General features: G+C 44.2%; 1 protein-coding gene across 5 annotated transcripts in view; it reads left to right on the top strand.

Annotated features, from left to right (window-relative positions):
* The window catches only part of LOC139226519 (serine/arginine repetitive matrix protein 3-like), a 1,009,807-nt gene that overhangs the window by 972,464 nt on the left and 15,940 nt on the right, over window positions 1–21,403 (top strand). For all 5 annotated transcript variants that reach the window (XR_011587274.1, XR_011587275.1, XM_070857353.1 and 2 more), the window contains 3 exons: window positions 5,356–5,702; window positions 13,719–13,973; window positions 20,063–20,200. Coding sequence is in view for 3 of the 5 variants with exons in the window: in XM_070857353.1 (XP_070713454.1) it covers window positions 5,356–5,702; window positions 13,719–13,973; window positions 20,063–20,200 (740 nt within the window). In the remaining 2 variants the exon portion in view is untranslated. The remainder of the gene's footprint in view (window positions 1–5,355; window positions 5,703–13,718; window positions 13,974–20,062; window positions 20,201–21,403) is intronic.

Here is a 21,403-nt window from a genome sequence, read left to right as displayed (position 1 = left end):
GTCCACCATCACCTCAGAGAAACTAGGAATAACCAATAAATGCCAGCCTTGTCAGCGACACCCACATCCCGAGAATTAATTTTTTTAAACTAAACCGACAGAGGTGCGAGTCCTTTTCCAATTTTTCAGAAGGTGGAATTGATAACGATTCTGAACTATTAGTGCGTTTTCCTGTGACATCACTGATCAATCCCAACCCCTTTATTCATTTAACAACCGCCCCAGTTTTTTTAGGTTTCACATTCAATCGGTATGACGGATATTAACCCTTTGAGCACTGTGCATGTTGTTATGTAAAACCAAAATAAATTTAGTTTGCTGAGCCAACCGCCATTTAAAGAGTGTGCTTTGTTACAGCCATTGTTTTAGTATCACCATCCCCATTTTTTTAATTAAAAGAGGAGAAATCTCGCTGACACAGTATTTTGTGTTTTCACAACTTTTCGGCTGTGATTTTGCTTCAATCACATTTGATGTTTGTTGACTGGTACAATTCTAGGGAGGAAGAGTACATATAAGAGGAGCTAGATTTCTGCCGTCACCGCCTAGGCAGGCATGTGACAGGGCGGATCGCAAGCTCTTTGTAGATCCTGCCTGATATTTCAGTCTGTTGGTTTCAGCGCAATGAATTACGGGCGATTTCTGTAACAGGCAGCCAATCTGCTCTGTCCGATTACCAGCCAGGCTGCGGAGACAGAAATCCACGTGGGATTTGCACCTTTACAGAAAAGCCTTTCCCTGCCTTGTCTGTCCAGATGTCTTGTTATAATTAAAGCTCAGTAAAGTAACAGTTTTGATCCCAAGTACCCAAGAAACCAACCCAAAATTGGCACACACACAAGCACACACAGAACTCCACACATCTGTCAATGGCTTCTGGGCCAGGGAAATCACATAGTCTTACATTTGTTGGCTAGAGGTAAGGGGAACGATTGTTGGCGATAAAACATTTCAATCAGTCCTCAAAGGGTTAACGTGCCCGAGCACAGATTATCTGCAGGGTGTTCTGGTTGTGTCACCCATCCTCTCATTGACAGCTTCCTGTCCTGCTCTGTGTGCTTTTTGTCCCCTGTGAGCTTTCCCTTGTGTATATATTCCATGTGCACTTTCCGTTTTCCTTAGCCAGTTGTCATGTAACATTACTGCACTGCATGCGGTTGGACTTTTATGTTTAATGAGATTTTTTTTTTTTCCTGGGCATTTTGCGAATGAAACATCATGGCTGCAATGTTTGTGCATAAAGAAAAATAGAGGAAAAAATAACACTTAGCATCAAGTCAATGGCACATTACTAAAGAGTCACTGTCTCTTTCCCATACTGCACTCCAATGTGGAGAATACTGTTTTCTTTTATTATTGCACTCCTCTCAATGGTTGGAAAGGTATGTATTTGTTTGCCTTAGTACGCAACACATCTGCAGATGAGTCTGTTAAAGCACTCTGGCTTGAAGTTAAATCTTATTTGATTTCCATTTTCCAGGTTTATTTCTTTGCTCTTTTATTTTTTTGGTTGTTTTGTTTCATTATAAAATCCTCCAGTTAGCCCCTGCTCTGGATTCCTTTTTTTTTTAACCTTCATGTTCTGTAGAGTTGTTAAGATGCATATCTGTGTGTTGTTTGTAGCATTGATCCATGAATGATGCCTTTTAAGTCATTTTCTTTTATGTTTTTTTTAAATTTTGTCAGTAGCTGTACTAACATATATGGTGTCCCTGAATATAGTGGCTGTTTGTTCTTCTCTAGCTATAGCAAACAAAAAAGAGAAAATCCAAAGAAGCCAAAGGCCATATTTACATATAAGGCGCGTGGGTCTTTTGCCAGTTCCCTCAGCAGGATCGTTGCTCTAGCAGTACCTCCTGTTCCCTGCTTTGGGCAACTCTGCATTGTCATATTTTAGAGACGGAATCAATGTAAGACGGCAAAAAAGGGGGGATGCGAGATTAAGACTATAATGAGCATCCCTCATAACCTTTGACCTTTAGCCTCCATTTTCTAGGTGTTTTTTTGAAAATGTGCCATCTGAGGATTATTTAGAGATGAAGTCCCTTTGCGCTTGCCTTCCTATGCTGTTACCATTCCTGGTCAGAAAATGTAATATCCAGTTTTAACCAAAGGAGTCAATTTTTCCTCAGCATCTTTTATATCCACCCTCTTTGAATGTTTGGGGAAGCTCGTAGATTGCTGATGACAGCATTGTGTAAATGCATGGCTGGTTGTCTCCTTTGATACCTTTTGACTGATTTGAATTTTGCTTTTCGGCTTCACAATAAGGTCAGGATCTACTAGGGACCTGTGCCGAAATCAAATCGTAAAACTGAAGGAATTTTTTTTTAAATTAGTTAAATATTCACCGAACAAGTTGACTTGTGCGAAAGAAAGTTATGTAAGGTCAAAGGTATTAATGATGCTGCTGGACTAAGTGAGATATTGAAGCTCCAATGCGTAGAGGGATGGAATAGTCCCGGTTGGACACGTGTCTGCGATTCCCCCTCGCGGGGTGGTGGTGTCTTTACAAGCTATGTTACCAAATTAAGGACAAATAGAAGGAGAGGGAGGGCTAAACCAGAAGGGAAAATAGTCAACCAGACTGGTGGCACCTCTGAGCAGCTTGGTCAAGAGTAGCACAGGAGCCTGCCCTCTTGCTCACACCTCCTGTCCGATGAGTTACTAGAGAATAACAGACATGTCAGCAAACAGTGATTAGAAAGGAAACAAAATATCTTCGCCAAAAGCAGTCCAATTTTATTCTTGAAACTAGTGCTGCTTTTCCTGTTAACAGTTCACTTATTGTGAGATGGTTTTTAAAATGTTATTTGATTACTTTTCATCTTTTTCTTTTACGTTGACAATTAATGAGGTTAGAATTTGCAATTCAAGTTAAATCTGTTTTTAGGATATTCGTCACTGCTAACTAGAAGCTTGGTTTTACTTAACCGTGCAATCCACACTTAAAGTTTTACAGGCTAATTTCTGTGATTTCTAATTATTCTGCATTCACGCACGTTTGAAAGCCTCGTAAACTGTGCCCTGTTTTTAAAGAAAGAAGCTTACTATGCAATATTTAAGAAAATCTTCGAGTGATTCTGTGCCACAGTATATTGATGCTCCACAAAATGCCGACATTTGGCTACCAGTCCTCCACTTCTCACTGTGATCTAACCCATGCCATTGGGGGCTAGGGAGACAGCAAGCAGCAATGGGTCACCAAGGGCTGCTTTCATACACCCCCTAGTGCCCAGTTAAAGAGTGGCACCTGACCGAGGGCTACAAATAGGTTATCCCAGCAAATCTGCTATCGTATTGTTCTCAGTGGGCTGGGCCGGGGGGGCGGTGATTTGATGGGAAATAGATTTAAAACTCCGGCTGGACTATTAAATTATCTATTAAAAGGTTATCAAGTATGAAAATAAATACTTTTTATATTGGGCTTTTCATAAGTTCATCAGCAAAATTGATTTTTTGCTAAATATTTGCACTGTGTTAGAAACGTTAAACATGCACACTATAATATATCACCCACAGCAAAAAGTAATTTGAGCTCCGAAGTCAACGTCCTAATATGTTTGAACTAACTGATAATCATTATTATGATGTATTCATTATTATGATCAAATTTATCATGATTCCCTCACCTGATGAACTTCAAGTAAATGCTTGGGCACTTGAGCTGTGTGTTATTTGGGAATCGCAATATTCCTCATTTTAGGATGTGAAATATTTCAGTGTTTACTTATAATGGACCACAATGTGAATATAGCATTATAAAAGGCCCCAAGAGAACATTCCAGAAAACCGGCAGTTAACAGTCCTAGGTTCAAGACCAGAGGTGATCCGCCCCCAAGCTGGGCCCAGTTAAGTGTGGTCAGATCTCAGCTTTTCCTCTGTGAAACGCCTTGGGACGTTTTATTTTACAGCAAAGGCGCTATATAAATGAAAGTTGTTGTTGATGGCGGTGCAGAAAAATGCCAGCATCTTACCGCCAAGAGATTGATCTCCTGGCAGTCTGGCACCCACCTGCATGAGGGTATGGGCAAGGGGAGCAGCTATAGCAAGGGCCACGTTAAACAGGAAAACAAATAAAGACTGGTTTAAATTAAATCAACATAAACAATGGCTAGAAAATAGAGAGGCAGTGTGTTTTTAGAACAGTATCCTTTCTTCTCCAGGTTTAGGGGAAAGATGACAAAAAACAAAAGAATTTGGACGATTTCAATCCACTTCCCCCAAAGCAAAGTACAAAACTTTTGAGGCTAATTGACACTTCAGAACTGAAAACTGAAGGGGAACAAAAATCGATCATTTTGGACACTCCCGTTCTTAACGTCAACTCTGAACCTTGTCTTCAAAAAAAAAATCTGCCCTTCACTATGCAACCCTGAAGAGTGCTAAAGGTCACAGAGGCTGGGAGAGGCTCATTCTCTACATTTAAGGAATAGTCCGACATTCTGCATTTCACCTTGTCTCCTATAACCTCCTGTCCTCAACTTTACAGGTAAAACCTGACATTCCACATGTATATATTTTCCTTAAGTGGAGCAGGGGAGCCCAGAGACCCTGGAACTGGCCTTATTTTAGTGCATCAGTACTTAGGCATTGAAGCAGTTGCATTATTGTAGTATTAATAAATTCCTTTGCACATTCTTAATTTCATACATTGTTCATATTTCACTACTTGGAAAGGGCTTTTTTGTGTCTTTTTTTCTCTTGCATTTTGTGACTCTAATGATGCACTTATGTTGCCCCGCTTTTCCCTTTTTCCTCACACCTTACCTACTAATGGAGGAAATGCTACCTGATTGGTAAGTGTATGTTAACCAAACGGGGGTACAAAAAAAACATTAATAATCTGGGTCGCTGATGACAGATGAGCAGTTCTCTGCAGGAAAAAGCACAAAAAGAAAACAGAGTATTATTCAGAGGGTTTTGTTTGAGTGATAATTAATACATTTGTGGATTTTTTTCAATTTTTGCCTTCCATTTCTGTGCTGTTCAGTCAAGTTGTCTACCTTCACCTTGTTTTATTTTAAAACCAGGAATTGTAAGAAAATTTGTCCTTTCCTCAAAATACAGAAATCTGTTGAGCTCACTTTCTTTTCATTTATTTATTCTTACATTCTGTTTCTTCTTAAACTTCGGTTGACTGTTTAATTTTTGGTTTCTTTTCCCATTCCAGGTTTTTTATTTTGAATTAATTTTTGGTTTGCATGCAAAATCTTGCATGAGCTGCACTGTAGAGGACTGTGCTAGATAAACTATTGACGTAGGCTGTGTCTTAGGGATGTGGCAAGAATTGGAAGATGGCATCGCTGTTGTGCCAGGAGTCTCTTTAAGGTGAGCCTTTCTCTCCTGCTGCAGAGCGCCGACTCCAGGTCATTGTCTCCAGGAGCAGAGCCCCGGTCTGCATCGACGTCGCCCAAGGTCAAGGACGTCAAGCACTCGAAGCATGGCTCCAGGAGCTTCCGGTCCAGGTCCCCGGGCCACAGCAGGAGATCGTCCGCCGAGGGCAGGCATGCAAAGCACAGGTCAAGGTCAGCATCCGCACATAGGGGCCCAAGCCGACGGAAGTCGACCCTGCCAGCTCGCAAAGAGTCTCCACGCTCTCCGAGCCAGTCAGACTTCAGCAGTGACTCTGCAGAATCTGCCGGCAGTCGCTCACCAGCACGCCACGTAGCAGGGCGGAGTAAAAGCACACGAGCAAAGAAGTTAGTCCTGTTATTTTTCCCATCTTCAAAAGGCGAGGCGTACTGTTTTTCAGCATCCACCACAACCCCCCTCCTCCCCCTCTTCTTCCCCCCTCCCCTCCTCAGGCCGCTCCCTCCTATTGCTATGCTTAATGCTTCCCCTCCAAGGACCTTGCACTCCAGATCACCGACCTCTCCCTGGCCACCTTCTATGCCACTGTGTTAGTGACTGAAAGGAAGTGTACTCCAACATAGGAATTTCCCATAACAAGAAATTTTAAACTAGTACAAAGGCACAGCCCAGGCATTGCAAGTTCAGCATCAGGAGTCCGGATTCCTGTTTAAAATAAACTTACTGTACTAATTTTTCTTGGCCCTACTGCTGGTGGGATTCTTAACAGCCCTTGGATTGGCCGCGTGTTAGCATGCAGCATTTCCACTTCTCGTGGACTCGAATCTCTGATGGTAATACATCTTAAGCGAGAGGTCACGGGGCTGGGCGGGGCGTAATTATCAACTTTGCTACCTGGCTGGTAAACTGCCTGTTGTGGAAGCTGATCCTCATCTCATTGATTTCAATCAAACGAAACTCGGGAGGGTTCTACATTGAGCGTGTGATCCACTCTGCTAAGTCCTCCTTATCTGAGGAAGGATTTACTTGTCTTATAGGCGGTTAAAAGAAGGTTCACTAGATTGATTCCTGGGATGAAAGGTTGTTCTATCAGGAGAGATTGAGTAGATTGGGCCTATACTCTCTGGAGTTTAGAAGAATGAGATGTGATCTCATTGAAACATACTGAGGGAGATTGATAGGGTAGATGCTGAAAAGTTGCTTCCCCTAGCTGGAGAGTCTAGAACTAAGGGTCACAATCTTAGGGTAAGGGGTCGGTCATTGAGGAATTTCTTCACTTAGAGGGTTATGAATCTTTGGAATTCTCTACCCCAAAGGGCTGTGGATGCTGGGTTGTTGAGTATGGAGATCTCCTCACCATACACATCCTCTTACTATAATCACAGGTTGTATTGTGAAGTACCAGTGCAGTACTGAGGGAGAGCTGCACTGTTGGAGATGCATTTTTCGGATGAGACATTAAACCGAGGCCCCGTCTGCCCTCTCAGGTGGATGTAAAGGATCCCATGGCACTTTTGAAGAAGAGTTCTCACCGGTGTCCTGGCCAATATTTATCCCTCAACCAACATCACTAAAGAACAAATTATCTGGTTATTGATGTTGTTGCTGTTTGAGAAATCTTGCGGTGCACAAATTGGCTGCAACATTTCCCTATGTTACAACAGTGACTACATTGTTAAAGTATTTCATTGGCTGTAAAGCGATTTGAGACACCCTCATTTCCACCACACTTTGTGTGAAAAAATGCTTCCTGATTTCATTCCTGAATGGTCAAGCTCTAATTTTAACATAGTGCTCCATTGTTCTAGATTCCCCCCACCAGAGGAAATATCTTCTCTATATCTACTCAATCAAATCCTTTTAACATTTTAAACACCTCAATTAGATCACCCCTCAACCTTCTAAAGTCAGGGGAATACAACTCATGTTCATGCAACCTGTCCTTATAATTTAACCCTTTAAGCCCTGATATATCCCCTCTAAGGCCAATATATCCTTCCTGAGGTGCAGTGCACTGTTGTTTGTGGGACCCTGGTCATAAGAACATAAGAATTAGCAGCAGGAGTAGGCCATTTGGCCCCTCAATCCTGCTCTGCCATTCAATAAGATCATGGCTGATCTTCTACCTCAACTCCACTTTCCTGCACTGTCCCCATATCCCTTGATTCCCTTAATATTCAAAAATCTATCGAACTTTGTCTTGAATATACTCAAAGACTGAGCCTCCACAGCTCTCTGGGGTCGAGAATTCCAAAGATTCACCACCCTCCGAGTGAAAAAGTTTCTCCTCATTTCAGTCCTAAATGGCTGACCCCTTATTCTGAGACTGTGACCTCTGGTTCCAGACTCCCCAGCCAGGAGAAACATCCTCCCTGCATCTACCCTGTCAAGCCCTGTAAGAATTGGGTATGTTTCAATGAAATCAACTCTCATCTAAACTCTAGAGAATATAGGCCTAGTCTACTCAATCTCTCCTCATAGGACAATCACCCCATCCCAGGAATCAGTCTGGTGAACCTTGGTTGCACTCCCTCTATGGCAAGTATACCCTTCCTTGGGTAAGGAGATCAAAACTGTACACAATACTCCAGGTGCAGTCGCACCAGGGCCCTATATATAGGGCCTCACATAATTGCAATAAGATGTCCTTTATACTCAAATCCTCTTGTAATAAAGGCTAACAAGGCAGCGCAAAGTGGCTGCTGCCTTTGCCTACATTACAACTGTTGCTACTGAAAAGTACTTAACTGGATGTGAAGTGCTTCTGAACATCCGGTGTTGTATAAATGCAATTGTTTTTCTTCTTTCTAACATATCCTCACATACATTTCACAGAACCCTCAGCCACTGGCCAGATTTTGGATCCATTTTATGTACACAATGCCCCTTGGATCTCCCTGATTTTCTGTTTCTTCTCCCATGTCCTCCTTGACCTCTTCGGTCAGGTGCATCTCCCACCCCGCTGTATGGGAGGCAGCTTCCAGTGAGAGGTCCATGGGACATGAAGCTCATGCCCCTGAAATCGCCTGCTCTTTAATCCCTGGTCGCTACTATTAAGACGGTAGCTGTTAGATTTTTTTTTGAAGGTGGCGCGGCAGATTTTCCTGCTGATGGTCTGTTGGATCACGTGGGCCCAGCACAGTGGGGAAAATCTAACTCAACCATTGGTGGCCGTGCCTTCTGTTGCCTAGGCTGTAATCACCCCTTTATCATGGGGCAAAATACTACAACACACAACGCTGCATATCGGAATCCAACTGTGCTCGCTGACCTACGTTGGCTTCTGGTTAAGCAACACCTCGATTTCAAAATTCTCATCCTTATTTTCAAATCCCTCCATGGCCTCGCCCCTCCCTATCTCTGTAATCTGCTCCAGCCCTACAACCCCCCGAGATGTCTGCGCTCCTCTAATTCTGCCCTCCTGAGCATCCCTGATTATAATCGCTTAACCATTGGTGGCCGTGCCTTCTGTTGCCTGGGCCCCAAGCTCTGGAATTCCCTGGCTAAACCTCTCCGCCTCTCTTTCCTCCTTCAAGATTCTCCTTAAAACCTACCTCTTAGACCAAGCTTTTGGTCACTTGCGCTTATTTCTCCTTATGCGGCTCAGTGCCAAATTTTTATCGCATAATACTCCTGTGAAGCGCCTTGGGATGTTTCAGTACATTAAAAGCGCTATATAATTACAAGTTGTTGTTGTTATCTTTCAGTCACTACGCCAGTGCGCATTGGAACGCTCTCGCTGCCTTCAAAGGCCCCATAGAAACCCTTTGCTTTAACTAGAGCCTTATGCTTCCTCTTTTCCCCCCCTCACTTAAATTTTTCTCCCTTGTTTCCTGATTCATGTTCCCTGTCTCGGCTTAAGAGCACGCAAAGACGTTTTCCTTTACGTGAGCACTGTAAATCAAAAGTATGTAAGTTGTTATTTTTGTTCATACTTTTAAAAAAGATACCTAAAGTGGTCAAACCAGGCAGAGTGCCCGGATGTGAAATTTTCTGCTGAGTTTCTTTGCCTTTCATTAATCTCCATAGCAACTTGAAACATTAATTTGCCTTCCTCCAGAAGAGGGAAGAAAAAGTAGAAAAGATGAAAATGTACTGCAAGTTGCTCTGATTTACCTCAGCTTTCTCTTAAATTGCAAATTTACAATTTTTGTACACTATAGTCCCGGTTTTCCACACCTAGCCAAGTCTGTGCCAAGAATTGCTGGCTGCCTGAGCAAAATATGCCCACAGCACATGGAGTTGGCAATTTTAGCAGGGTCAGATCAATCTCGTAATCAGGCATGCTCCCAGCATGGCTTTGCTCTTGAAGCCCCAACTAGCCAAACGGAGCTCGTTGAAAATCTGGCGAGCAGTTCAAATTTAACTGGACGTGCCCACTTAAAGGTAATGGGCACAAATGTTATTCCAGCTTTTATAAAGGGGATTTGAAGCATTTGTCAGTAGGTAAAAGTAAAGTGAAAAGAAACCCAATATTGTGGCACAAAACTAAGCTTGCACTAAAGTGATGGCACAGCACCTAGTCCTCCATTTGTTGGTTGACAAAGTGTGCTGTTACTGCTTACAGTGGGTGCAAGGAGGGTTTCCCTGTTTGTCATTCCAGGCCACTGGTGCCAGGGAACAGGAGTGTACTTTGCCTATCAGGAGGTACCGGGCCATGCTTAACGGCCTATAGAGTCATGGGTAGCATCGATGATGCTTTACCGGTGACAGGTTCCTAAGAGTGCAAACAAAAGTATAAGCCCAGTCAAACTGACGCCTTCCTTCCAAAGAAAGTGATCAGTACATTGCCCTTGGAGAACAAAACCTCTGACCTTTTTTTGATGTACCTGTGGCCAGTCAGCCAGCTGATTTGGTACATGTCACCAATGGTGGCTTGGAAGGATCGAGCGGCATAAAATTTTAACGCAGTAATAACTTTCGCATCCATTGGATGACCCATCCCTGTGATACAAGTTCTCTGGCTGCAAGTGATGCGAGTGACTGTTGTGAAAATGAAGATGCCAAAGATGGATGTCGTTGTATTTAAAATAAACACTCAACACCAGGTCTTGGTTCGAAGATTCAAGTCGTCTTTATCTTAGAAACATAGAAAATAGGTGCAGGAGTAGGCCATTCGGCCCTTCAAGCCTGCACCACCATTCAATATGATCATGGCTGATCATTTTTGCAACTTTAGTACCCCATTCTTGCTTTCTTGCCATACCCCTTGATCCCTTTAGCCATAAGGGGCACAACTAACTCCCTCTTGAATATATCTAACGACTGGCCTCAACAACTTTCTCTGGTAGAGAATTCCACATGTTCACAATTCTCTGGGTGAAGAAGTTTCTCCTCATCTCGGTCCTAAATGGCTTACCCCTTATCCTTAGACTGTGACCCCTGGTTCTGGACTTTCCCAACATCGGGAACATTCTTCTTGCATCTAACCTGTCCAATCCTATCAGAATTTTATATGTTTCTATGAGATCCCCTCTCATTCTTCTAAATTCCAGTGAATATAAGCCTAGTCAATCCAGTCTTTTCTCATATATGTCAGTCCTGCCATCCCGGGAATCAGTCTGGTGAACCTTCACTGCACTCCCTCATTGGCAAGAATGTCCTTCCTCAGATTAGGAGACCAAAACTGTACACAATATTCAAGGTGTGGCCTCACCAAGGCCCTGTACAACTGTAGTAAGACCTCCCTGCTCCTATACTCAAATCCCCTAGCTATGAAGGCCAACATGCCATTTGCCTTCTTCACTGCCTGCTTTACCTGCATGCCAACTTTCAATAACTGATGTACCATGACACCGGTGGGGAGCCTTCCTGCTGGTGTGTCTATAGCCAGGCTTCTCCGATGATACAAAGTTCCAAGCAACCTTTTATACATTTAATGATCCATGTCAGCCTCTTGCACAGTTCCCTCATGCTGTTTAATTGGCCCAAAGCCAGCGTGCACAATTGCTGATTGACTAATCCCCTTTCGCGTCACACAATCGTTCGCCTATGACTCATACCGCATGGAGTTTTTCCAACGTGTCACTTTTAACCCCTTGCCCTGTTTAACTGCCCCTCTGGGCCTCCTGCAGTTCAACAGTTTGGCTATTTGTAATTTTCCTCCGCTAACACAGCTTGTAAAGTTGATCACGACAAAAGCCTATTTCAGCTTGTTTTCGTCTCGAGATCCATTCTTAACCCTTTAATTATAGCAGAGCTCGAAGCCCCACTTCAGTCCCTCTGACATGTCTAATAAAAACTGTCTGGGTCAGTGTATGCCGGTCCTGGGGTAAGGATGATTGCATAAGTAACATGTGAGGTACAGTCGCTCCTGCTTTTCTTGTCCCCTTAAGAACCGCTCTTCCTCATCTAAATCTACGAGTGCCATTGGAACCATCAAAACAATTCCTAACTGTCTACTTTGGCTGCTGCAAGTGAAGTGGAAGAAAACAATTGTAAGAAAGAGAATGACAATTTTGCAAAGTATCAGGCCTACACAAAATGCAGATAAAGCAATATAATGAGCAAAAAAAAATCAGGGGTGGAATTTCCTGCGTATTTGTGCCGAGATACGTGTGATCCAAGTGTAAAGTTAATACCAGCGTAGGAGGAATTTAAGTGCAAGTGTGTTACACATGTAATTACACTCTGCCTGAATTTCCTCGATCATTTACACCCGTCTACCGATCCCTGCACCCGAACATATCGCGGCTCACTATAGTCCCTGGGTTCTTTCCCAGGTTAAAGAGCTGTTCACGCAGATTTCCTGCAGTTACACTGGTTCAAAACAGGTGTAAAATTACAGCCAGAATTTTAGACGCAGCAGTCATTTTTCTGGTATTTTATTGCAATCTTAAAAATATATCTCCTCACTGAGACTTGCTCTATATTTCCTGTTTCTTTGAATACATTTTTATTTTCACTATAATTCATGTTAAAAATTGACACACTTCCCGACTGCAGGTTCTGAGCGTGAATGACGGTTAGATAGCTTGAAACTTTAAATCCCTTACTTACAGTGTGAGTCCCACGCTTTTCCCGGGCTATGATTGTTTATGCTGAATTTTGCGTCCGGCTTATGCTAATGAGATTGGCAGGAAATTTGAGAGTAAATTGATATCGGCAAAATGGGCGTAATGTCGGGTGTAAGTTCCCGATTACTGCCCCGCAGGAAATTGCATCCCCTGACACTCGCCCTTTAGATTGCCACGACAGGCACCTGAGCACAGTGGTGTGGCCATTTCACACGGGCAAACGGTACCCGTCGGTGAGACAGCAGCTGGACCCACCGTGGGAGGACCCTGAATGCAATGTGGACATTCAATGGCCATCGACACAAGCTGGAAAATCTCAAATTGTACCATGTGGCAAATGGGGGACCCTGTCCGGCCTCCCAACCAGCCAAGCCACGCCTAATGAAGTGGAAATTGAATACATGATCTGCGTCGGAGAATGTGATTGGCCATGCAGCTGATACGTCAGACAGTCTCGCTGATCTCCAGTAACAAGTGCCGAGTTGCGGCATGTCGACCCAACCAATCTAACTAAGTATTCATAGCAACAGGAGTGGGCCATTCAGGCCCTCGAGCCAATTCTGCAGTTTTGACAGAACAGGCCAAGATTTAGCCAACTCCATCTCATTTAAGATAAAACCTTCATGCCTTACTTAAAGCAGGTTGGCTGGAGTGTGAAAAAAGTCCACAACCTTTGCTAAATAACGAATGTAGAATGCAACCCGCTCCTAATACTTTCAATGTCAGGAGGCGGTTCTTTGCCCAGGGGATAGAGGGGCAGGTTGCCAGCTGGTGCAGTTGACACTTTATTCCTGCAAGAGGGAGCTAGGTCTTGTTTGTGGCTGGGGCGGCGATCACCTTGTATGAAGATTGGGTATCGTGTAACATTGATCAGGGCCAGAGGGTCGCGTGGATTAGTATCGATTGCCTAAAGGGGTCGGAGAGGAATTTTGCAGGTTATTTTTCTCCGAATTGTTCTAGGCATTTAATGTGGTTTTTTGCCTCTCCCAGGAGATGATATGACTTTCGGATGGAATTGCCAACGTATTGGTCGGACGTATACGTGGAGGTTACATCACATGACCTCCCGCCTCATACAGCCTTTTTAGCCCATCTCCAACAACTAATAAACAAAAGTATTCAAAGTAAATGGAAAAAAAACACACTTTTTAAAAAATCCCTATGTTTCCCCTGGGTTTACGCGCAGTTTGTCCTTGAGATTAATCTTTAATTCCTGGAAACTTCAGGGCAATGCTGGTGAGTTGGCAACCCTCCGTGGGGAATCTGTATGTTGTGAGGCACAAGGCACGGCAGGGTGGGACATGCTGGATGCACCACAGGGACGTTTCCTGTCCGCCATTGTCCGTATGTTCAAACAAAATAAAACAAGCTGTTTTTGTTTCCCCGCAGGTTAAGGCAGACGCCAGACCGCCACCATCGAAGCCATTACACGAGCAGGAACAAGAGCCGCACCCGGTCGCCGGGGAAACGTGAGCAGCCCAGCAGCCACAACTCGGACAAGAAGAAAAGCTCTTCCTATAGCCCCCGCCGCAAGAGCAGCTCCAGGAGCTCCAGCCGCTCCCCGTCCCGCTCGTGCTCCCGATCGCACGACAAGAGAGACAGGCGGAGCAAGTCACGGTCGTTGCCCCGCAAGGAGCAGTCCAGGTCAGTCCCGTTCTATAACCACACTGTGTAGGAGTACTGTTCCCACCACTTATAGCGGGCATGTTGGTGCGAACGCCATTTGCCCGCTATATGCGGTGACGAGTATAATGGGGCAGCGCTATGACAGTACTCTCTTTCTTTCTGTTTGCAACCTTCGTGTCATATTTGACCCTGAAATTAGCTTCCGACCATATATCCGCAGCATAACTAAGACCGCCTATTTCCACCTCTGTAACATTGCTCGTTTATGCCCTTGCCTCAGCTCACCCGCTGCTGAAGCCCTCATCCATGTCTTTGTTACCTCTAGACTTGACTGGCTGGCCTCCCACATTGAGGTCATCCAAATCTCGGCTGCTCATGTCTTAACTCGCACCAAGTCCCGCTCACCCATCACCCCTGTGCTCGCTGACCTACATTGGCTCCCAGTTAAGCAACGCCTCGATTTCAAAATTCTCATCCTTGTTTCCCTCCATGGCCTCACCCCTCCCTACCCCTGTAATCTCCTCCAGCCCCATGACCCCCCAAGATTTCTGCGCTCCTCTAATTCTGCCCTCTTGAGCATCCCTGATTATAATCACTCAACCAATGGTGGCCGTGCCTTCTGTTGCCTAGGCTTTAAGCTCTGGAATTCCCTGCCAAACCTCTCCGCCTCTCTACCTCTCTTTCCTCCTTTAAGACGCTCCTTAACCTCTTTGACCAAGCTTTTGGTCACATGCCCTAATTTCTCCTTATGTGGCTCAGTGTCAAACTTTTTATCTCATAATGCTCCTATGAAGCACCTTGCAACGTTTCACTATGATTTAGGCGCTATATAAATACAAGTTGTTGTTGTAACCTGAATTTGGTTTGCTGAGTTTTTCCTTATATTCCCTGTTATGGCTGAAGAAAGACTGGATCGACTAGGCTTATATTCACTGGAATTTAGAAGAATGAGAGGGGATCTCATAGAAACATATAAAATTCTGACGGGATTGGACAGGTTAGATGCAGGAAGAACGTTCCCGAAGTTGGGGAAGTCCAGAACCAGGGGACACAGTCTAAGGACCGAGATGAGGAGAAACTTCTTCACTCAGAGAATTGTGAACCTGTGGAATTCTCTACCACGGAAAGTTGTTGAGGCCAGTTCATTAGACATATTCAAAAGGGAGTTAGATGTGGCCCTTACAGCTAAAGGGATCAAGGGATATGGAGAGAAAGCAGGAAAGGGGTACTGAGGTGAATGATCAGCTATGATCTTATTGAATGCTGGTGCAGGCTCAAAGGGCCGAATGGCCTACTCCTGCACCTATTTTCTATGTTTCTATGTTATCAGTTAGCAGCAGCAGTGAAATGGACCTGAGTCCATGACCAGATCAGCCATGATATTGAATGGCGGAGCAGGCTCGAGAGGCCGTGTGGCTTACTCCTGCTCCTATTTCTTATGCTGTTCTTATGTTCTAAGGAGACTATTCTTTTAAGTTTATCACTGCATCTTGAATCACCCTCCAGAATTGTTCAGTCTACATTTGCATTTATCCACGTTCCATTTCTCTTCCATTGATAGTTTTTTCAGCCCTTGAAACCTCCATTTTATCTTGTCTGAGGTTATGCTGCAAATGAAATGGATGCAGAACAGTTGTAAGAAATACATTAAAAAGTTTGCAAAAGATCAGACCTATGCGGTAATGAAAATTGATATAGCAATATAAAAGAACAGGAGTAGGCCATTCAGCCTCTTGAGCCTGCTCCGCCATTCAATTAGATCATGGCTTAATTTCTCTCTATCTACCCGACCAAATCTTTTAATCATTTTAATCACCTGAATTACATGATCCTTTAATCTTCTATGCTGAAGGGAATACAAAGCAAATCTATGCAATTTACAAGCCTAGTCTTTTCAATGTTTTTTTATAAGGATATAAGAAATAGGAGCAGGAGTAGGCCCCTCGAGCCTGCTACGTCATTCAATGAGATCACGGCTGATCATTGACCTCAACTCCACTTTCCCATTGATTCCCCTAGAGTCCAAAAATCTATCGATCTCGGCCTTGCATATACTCAAAGACTGAGCATCCACAGCCCTCAGGGGTAGAGAATTCCAAAGATTCACCACCCTCTGAGTGAAGAAATTCCTCCTCATCTCAGTCCTAAATGGCCGACCTCTTATCCTGAGGCTGTGCCCCTTATTATCAAATGCCATTTTATTTTTTCCACGGAAACTGAATCTAACATCTTACAGCCAAGACAAAAGGCTCAACAAAATGACACCAGGTTACTGCAGTCATAGGGTGATCAGCATCTCGTGTTCTTCAGTTTTTATTAACACAGTGGCCCAGAAATTGCGGTCGGAGGTTTCCCGCGGGCGGATGCCTCCAACCTGAAAGATTTCTACGAATCTACCTGGTGGTCCGGGAGGTTCGGAGATTTGTGGTCCTGGGCCTCTACTGAAAGGCCTGCGTAGAGGCCCACATATCCCAGGGACGTAGGCGCTTCACTGGTGTCCCTGGGATCACATGGGCCGGCCCAACCAATCACATTTATAGGGAACTCACCACAAGTATGAATGGGAATACACACAAACTTAAAATACATTTTTTAAAACATCACATGTTTAAAATGAATCCAAAATGGGATTTAATTATTTAAAACAAAAATGGAATTTTTTGAAAAAGAAATTTACATATTTAAAAGGTCTAAAAATAAATTTACCTTATTTGACAGGATTTTAAATGTTTAAATTATTGAAAGAATTTTATTTTTCTGTCCTATAAAAGCCTTACGCCTGCTTTTTATCAGTCGTAAGAATTTCAAGGGCATTCTCTGGTCAAATAGCCCAACTCTCCGCCTCTGGGGGCCCTTTACCTCTGGATGCGTGCGATCTGTCGAGGATTCCTGACAGATCGCAAGTTCCGGGTTTAGGTGCATACGCTTCACATACCTAAACCTGGAATCTGTGTGCACACCTCGTACATCCCGTAACAGTGAACTCAGGGCCAGTAACACCAATGTTCAATTTACTGCTTATTTTAAAATGCTGTGCAGAGCAATCCACACCATGCTTGGAGCTGTACATCTTCCAGGCTCAGCACTCGAACCAGCTTCCAGCCAGAGAGGGAACCTTCAGCTCCCTATTGCCAGAGTTGCATCTGACCCTCAGAACCACAGGTAAAAGGTCAGAAGGTCAATCCGCTGTCCCTCATCAGAGACAGAGCAGGTCAGCAATGGTTGTGGCCAACAACGCTTCCAATGAATCAACCTGTGTACACGCCAGACACAGGTCTCCCCTCTCTCCATTAATGGTTCAGTTTCCCAGATCAACTTGAAGATTGAAATGTTTGTGCAAGATAGCAGGGTTTAAAAATACCCCTCCTCCTAAATTAAAAGCCTAGTCTGGCCAGTTTACAAGCCTAGTCCAATGCAACAATAGATAAAGCAATATAAGCAGAAAAAAGATCACTTTCTCACTAAAAAGTTTAAACAGCTGATGGGTGACCGAGCTTGGTTTCTGGGCCCCGGACCCTGCCCAGTGACTGGAGAAAGTCTGTACCGACCAACATGTTAGAACACTGCATTCCTGGCTCAGCTGTTGCCAGTGTGGCTGGTGGCACTGCGGCTCCAGCACCACTCGACACACTTCTTCACAAAGCCTCGGGGAAAGGGAAGAAACTGAAAGGACTGGAAATCCCACAGCAGCTTAGGTTAACATTCCAGTTCTACACCCTGCATCAGAGCTGGAAACGGGAAGATGAAAGTAAGGGACTGCAAAGGTTGTAGGAATGGTGCACCACAATCCTGTAATTTGGGAATATTTTTCTTACATTTCTTGCCTTTTTTGCCTACCTTTCCCGTCCCATCGCCTCATTTAGCTATTCTTGGCCCTTTAGTCTCTTTATGCTGTTTCACTGTCTGACTGACTTTTGTATATCATCCATCACTTTTCACTTTCCACATTTTCATAGGATTATACGGCACAGAAGGAGGCCATTTGGCCCGTCGTGCCTCTTTGAAAGAGCTGACCAATCTATCCCACCCCCTCACCCCCCGTTCTTTCCCCATAGCCTTGCATATTTCTCCATTTCAATATTTATCCAATTCTCTTTTTAAAGGTACTATTCAATCTGCTTCCCCTACCCTTTCAGGCAGTGATTCCAGATCGTAACAACTCGCAGTGTAAAAGGATTTCTCCTGGATTTTTTGCCAATTATCTTAAATTTGTCTGCTCTGGTTACCAACCCTCCTGCCAGTGGAAAGTCTCTCTCTCTATCCGCTCTATCAAAACAACTGGTTTGCTGGCCAGTCATCCAAGATGAGCGAGCAGTCCCTGGCCACGTTGTGTTGCTACCTTCCCTTCTCCCCCCCCCCCCACCTCTCTGCTTTGGGCAGTTTTATTGAGGGGCTTGTTTCAGGTTCCATTCTGGCGAAGGATTTACACCAGAAACGCAAGCTTGTCTTTTCTCTCCTCGGATGCAGTTGTATCTGCTGCGTATTCCCAGCATTTTCTGCTTTTCCTTCAGGTTTCCAACACGTGAATTTTTTATATTTTCACTTATTTATTCATAGGGGTCTCTGATCCTCCAGAGGCAGCACTTAGGCTCTGAACAGTGGCAGTGCTGAAATGTAAAACAAAACATCTAGAGTCTGCTGTCGCTCATGGTGACTTCTCACTGTCAGCTCCTGATTTCAGTTATTTCATCAAGTGTTCCGCTTACAGCAATGCAGCAGTGTGAGCGTACAAAGATCTATCTATCTGTATTTAAAAAAAATATTAACCCTGCCGCAACAATACCACACAAAGTGCACGCTGGCTCCCTCTGCTGCATTATCGAAGCACAGCACTAGGTGTCGTATGATAACCGCCTCTCCCATTTAACCCATGAAGCCCCAGGTGTCCTGTCTGCCTGCAGTTAAAAGCTTTTTATAATCCACATAATTTGCTTTACTCTGCACTAAAGGCTTTGCTTTGTGCCTTTTTTAATCAATTAATTGGTGCAAATTCATGCTTGATTAGATTTGGTCACCCAGCCCTGTCTCCCAAGCAGAATCTTACAGTACTGAAGGAGATCATTTGGCCCATCATGCCTGTGCCAGCTCTTTTGACAGTATATATTCAATTTCCCTTTTGAATGTTACTATTGAATCTGCTTTCACCACCCTCTCAGGCTGTGCGTTCCAGATCACAACAACCCGCTTCACAAAAATAAATTCTCCTCATTTCCCCTCTGGTTACATCAGAACATAAGAAATAGGAGCAGGAGTAGGCCATACGGAACCTCGAGTCTGCTCCACCATTTAATAAGATCATGGCTGATCCAATCATGGACTCAGGTCCATTTCCCCGCCCGCTTCCCATAACCCCTTATCCCCTTATCATTTAAGAACCTGTCTATTTTTGTCTTAAATGTATTCAATGTCCCAGCTTCCACAGCTCTCTGAGGCAGCAAATTCCACAGATTTACTACCCTCTGAGAGAAGAAATTCCTCCTCAATCTCAGTTTTAAATGGGCGGCCCGTTATTCTAAGATCATGCCCTCTAGTTCTAGTCTCCCCCATCAGTGGAAACATCCTCTCTGCATCCACCTTGTCAAGCCCCCTCATAATCTTATACGTTTCGATAAGATCACCTCTCATTCTTCTGAATTCCAATGAGTAGAGGCCCAACCTACTCAACCTTTCCTCATAAGTCAACCCCCTCATCTCCGGAATCAACCTAGTGAACCTTCTCTGAACTGCCTCCAAAGCAAGTATATCCTTTCATAAATATGGAAACCAAAACTGTACACAGTATTCCAGGTGTGGCATCACCAATACCCTGTTTAACTGTAGCAAGACTTCCCTGCTTTTATAAGCAAAGAACCTGTGAAGCAAGTACATTACACTCACCAACCCCGTCGCCCACCACACACCACACCCCCCCGGCTGAGATCTTCATGGTCCGTATTGCTCAGCTCCACCCTGGGCATTGGACTTCCCATCGGGGTTGCGTTGCTATTTATGGGCAGTTCGCACTGGATGGTGCGAGCTGAAACAAGTTAGAGAAGGAGTTACGGTCGACAGGGAGTCACATTAATTCCTGCCTGTGTGGTCATCCGTTCATTTTCTCGTTGTGACAGGGAAAGGGATGGCGACACCGGACCGCGACATCACGACTCCGAGGCGGAGAGACACCGTCGCCGCTCAAGGAGCTATTCACCAATTAGGAAGCGGAGGCGGGACTCGCCCAGTTTTATGGAGCCTCGGCGGATTACCAGGTACACCAATGGGAGCCTCCATTTGTTACTCTTCAATGAGGTTTTCTTTTTAGGATTTTAGGCATGGAGTTAATGAAGGAAGTATCAAAAGGGAAGAAATATTCACTGACTCTGTATTCATTTCAGCTATTCAGATGTATACCTATTTCATCATATCGTGAGTACAGTGATATTTCAGCACAATTATACGGGATATTATAATGGATTCCCTGCATGTTAGACCTTCAAATGGCAATTTGTGTACTTTTTCCTTTACTATTTTTCCTCATTTGTAATCCTGATGATGATTTAAATCCTCTTCTGCACTATGTGTATCAGGTGGGGGGATGAGAAGAATGTGCGCTTAATGAATTAGATTGTGTGTTTTTAATATAGTAATGTCATGGTCCTTCCCCTGACATCTGGATTTCAACATCTGCTCATTCTAGTTGACTATTACACTGCCGCCAGAGTGGTCTACATGCAGCATACGGTCCACAATAAATTGAAGGACCAGATGGCTCTCTAACCCTGATCAACTCCTCCCCAGCGAGCATCGCTGGCAAGAAACCCATAATCCCAGTGTAGGTGTGTGTGCCAAACTTCACTGGCACAGACTGGCCATCAGCTGCCATCCAGCTAGTCCCGCATGCCAACTGGTAGCCAAGTAACAGTGGCATTGCAGTGGCATGCGAGCAGGCTGCCCATCCTGCCTCCAGAGCTGTAGGAGGTGTACAGTCTGCGTTGGGTAGGGTGAGAATGAATGGAAAGGCCCACAAGAGTAAAATGGAATCCAAAAAAATATAATGGCATTGAATGCAAACTTCGATGTCACAGGTATGTGTCATTTCCAAGACAAAACATTTGTTGCCTTTGTCATTTTTGCCTTAACTTCTAGTGCCCAAGCCTTACTAGATCTACCTCATCTCGGCATCAATTGTCCATTATAGGTCTTGCATATAGCACACACTTCCTATAATGGCCACACTTATTTCCTGCCATACCTCTTATCCACCAACTCACTTTGAGCAATGAGGAGATCTGTTAGTATTTCAGTAATGTTGCCTGCAATGGCTTCCAGAAGTCACATGTGATGATCTATTTAACCAAATGCACCCAGGAGTCATTAGCAACACAATAGGCGCCCACACGAGGTCAGGTAAATACTCTTTGGATGCATAAAATGAATGGAGTGTAGAGAACGTGGATTAGCATCTGATCTAA

This window comes from Pristiophorus japonicus, chromosome 16, assembly GCF_044704955.1.
Source record: "Pristiophorus japonicus isolate sPriJap1 chromosome 16, sPriJap1.hap1, whole genome shotgun sequence".
NCBI classification, from domain to species: domain Eukaryota; kingdom Metazoa; phylum Chordata; class Chondrichthyes; family Pristiophoridae; genus Pristiophorus; species Pristiophorus japonicus.
The sequence above is the reverse complement of the archived record's forward strand: the minus strand, read 5'-3'. Positions and strand labels throughout refer to the sequence as shown.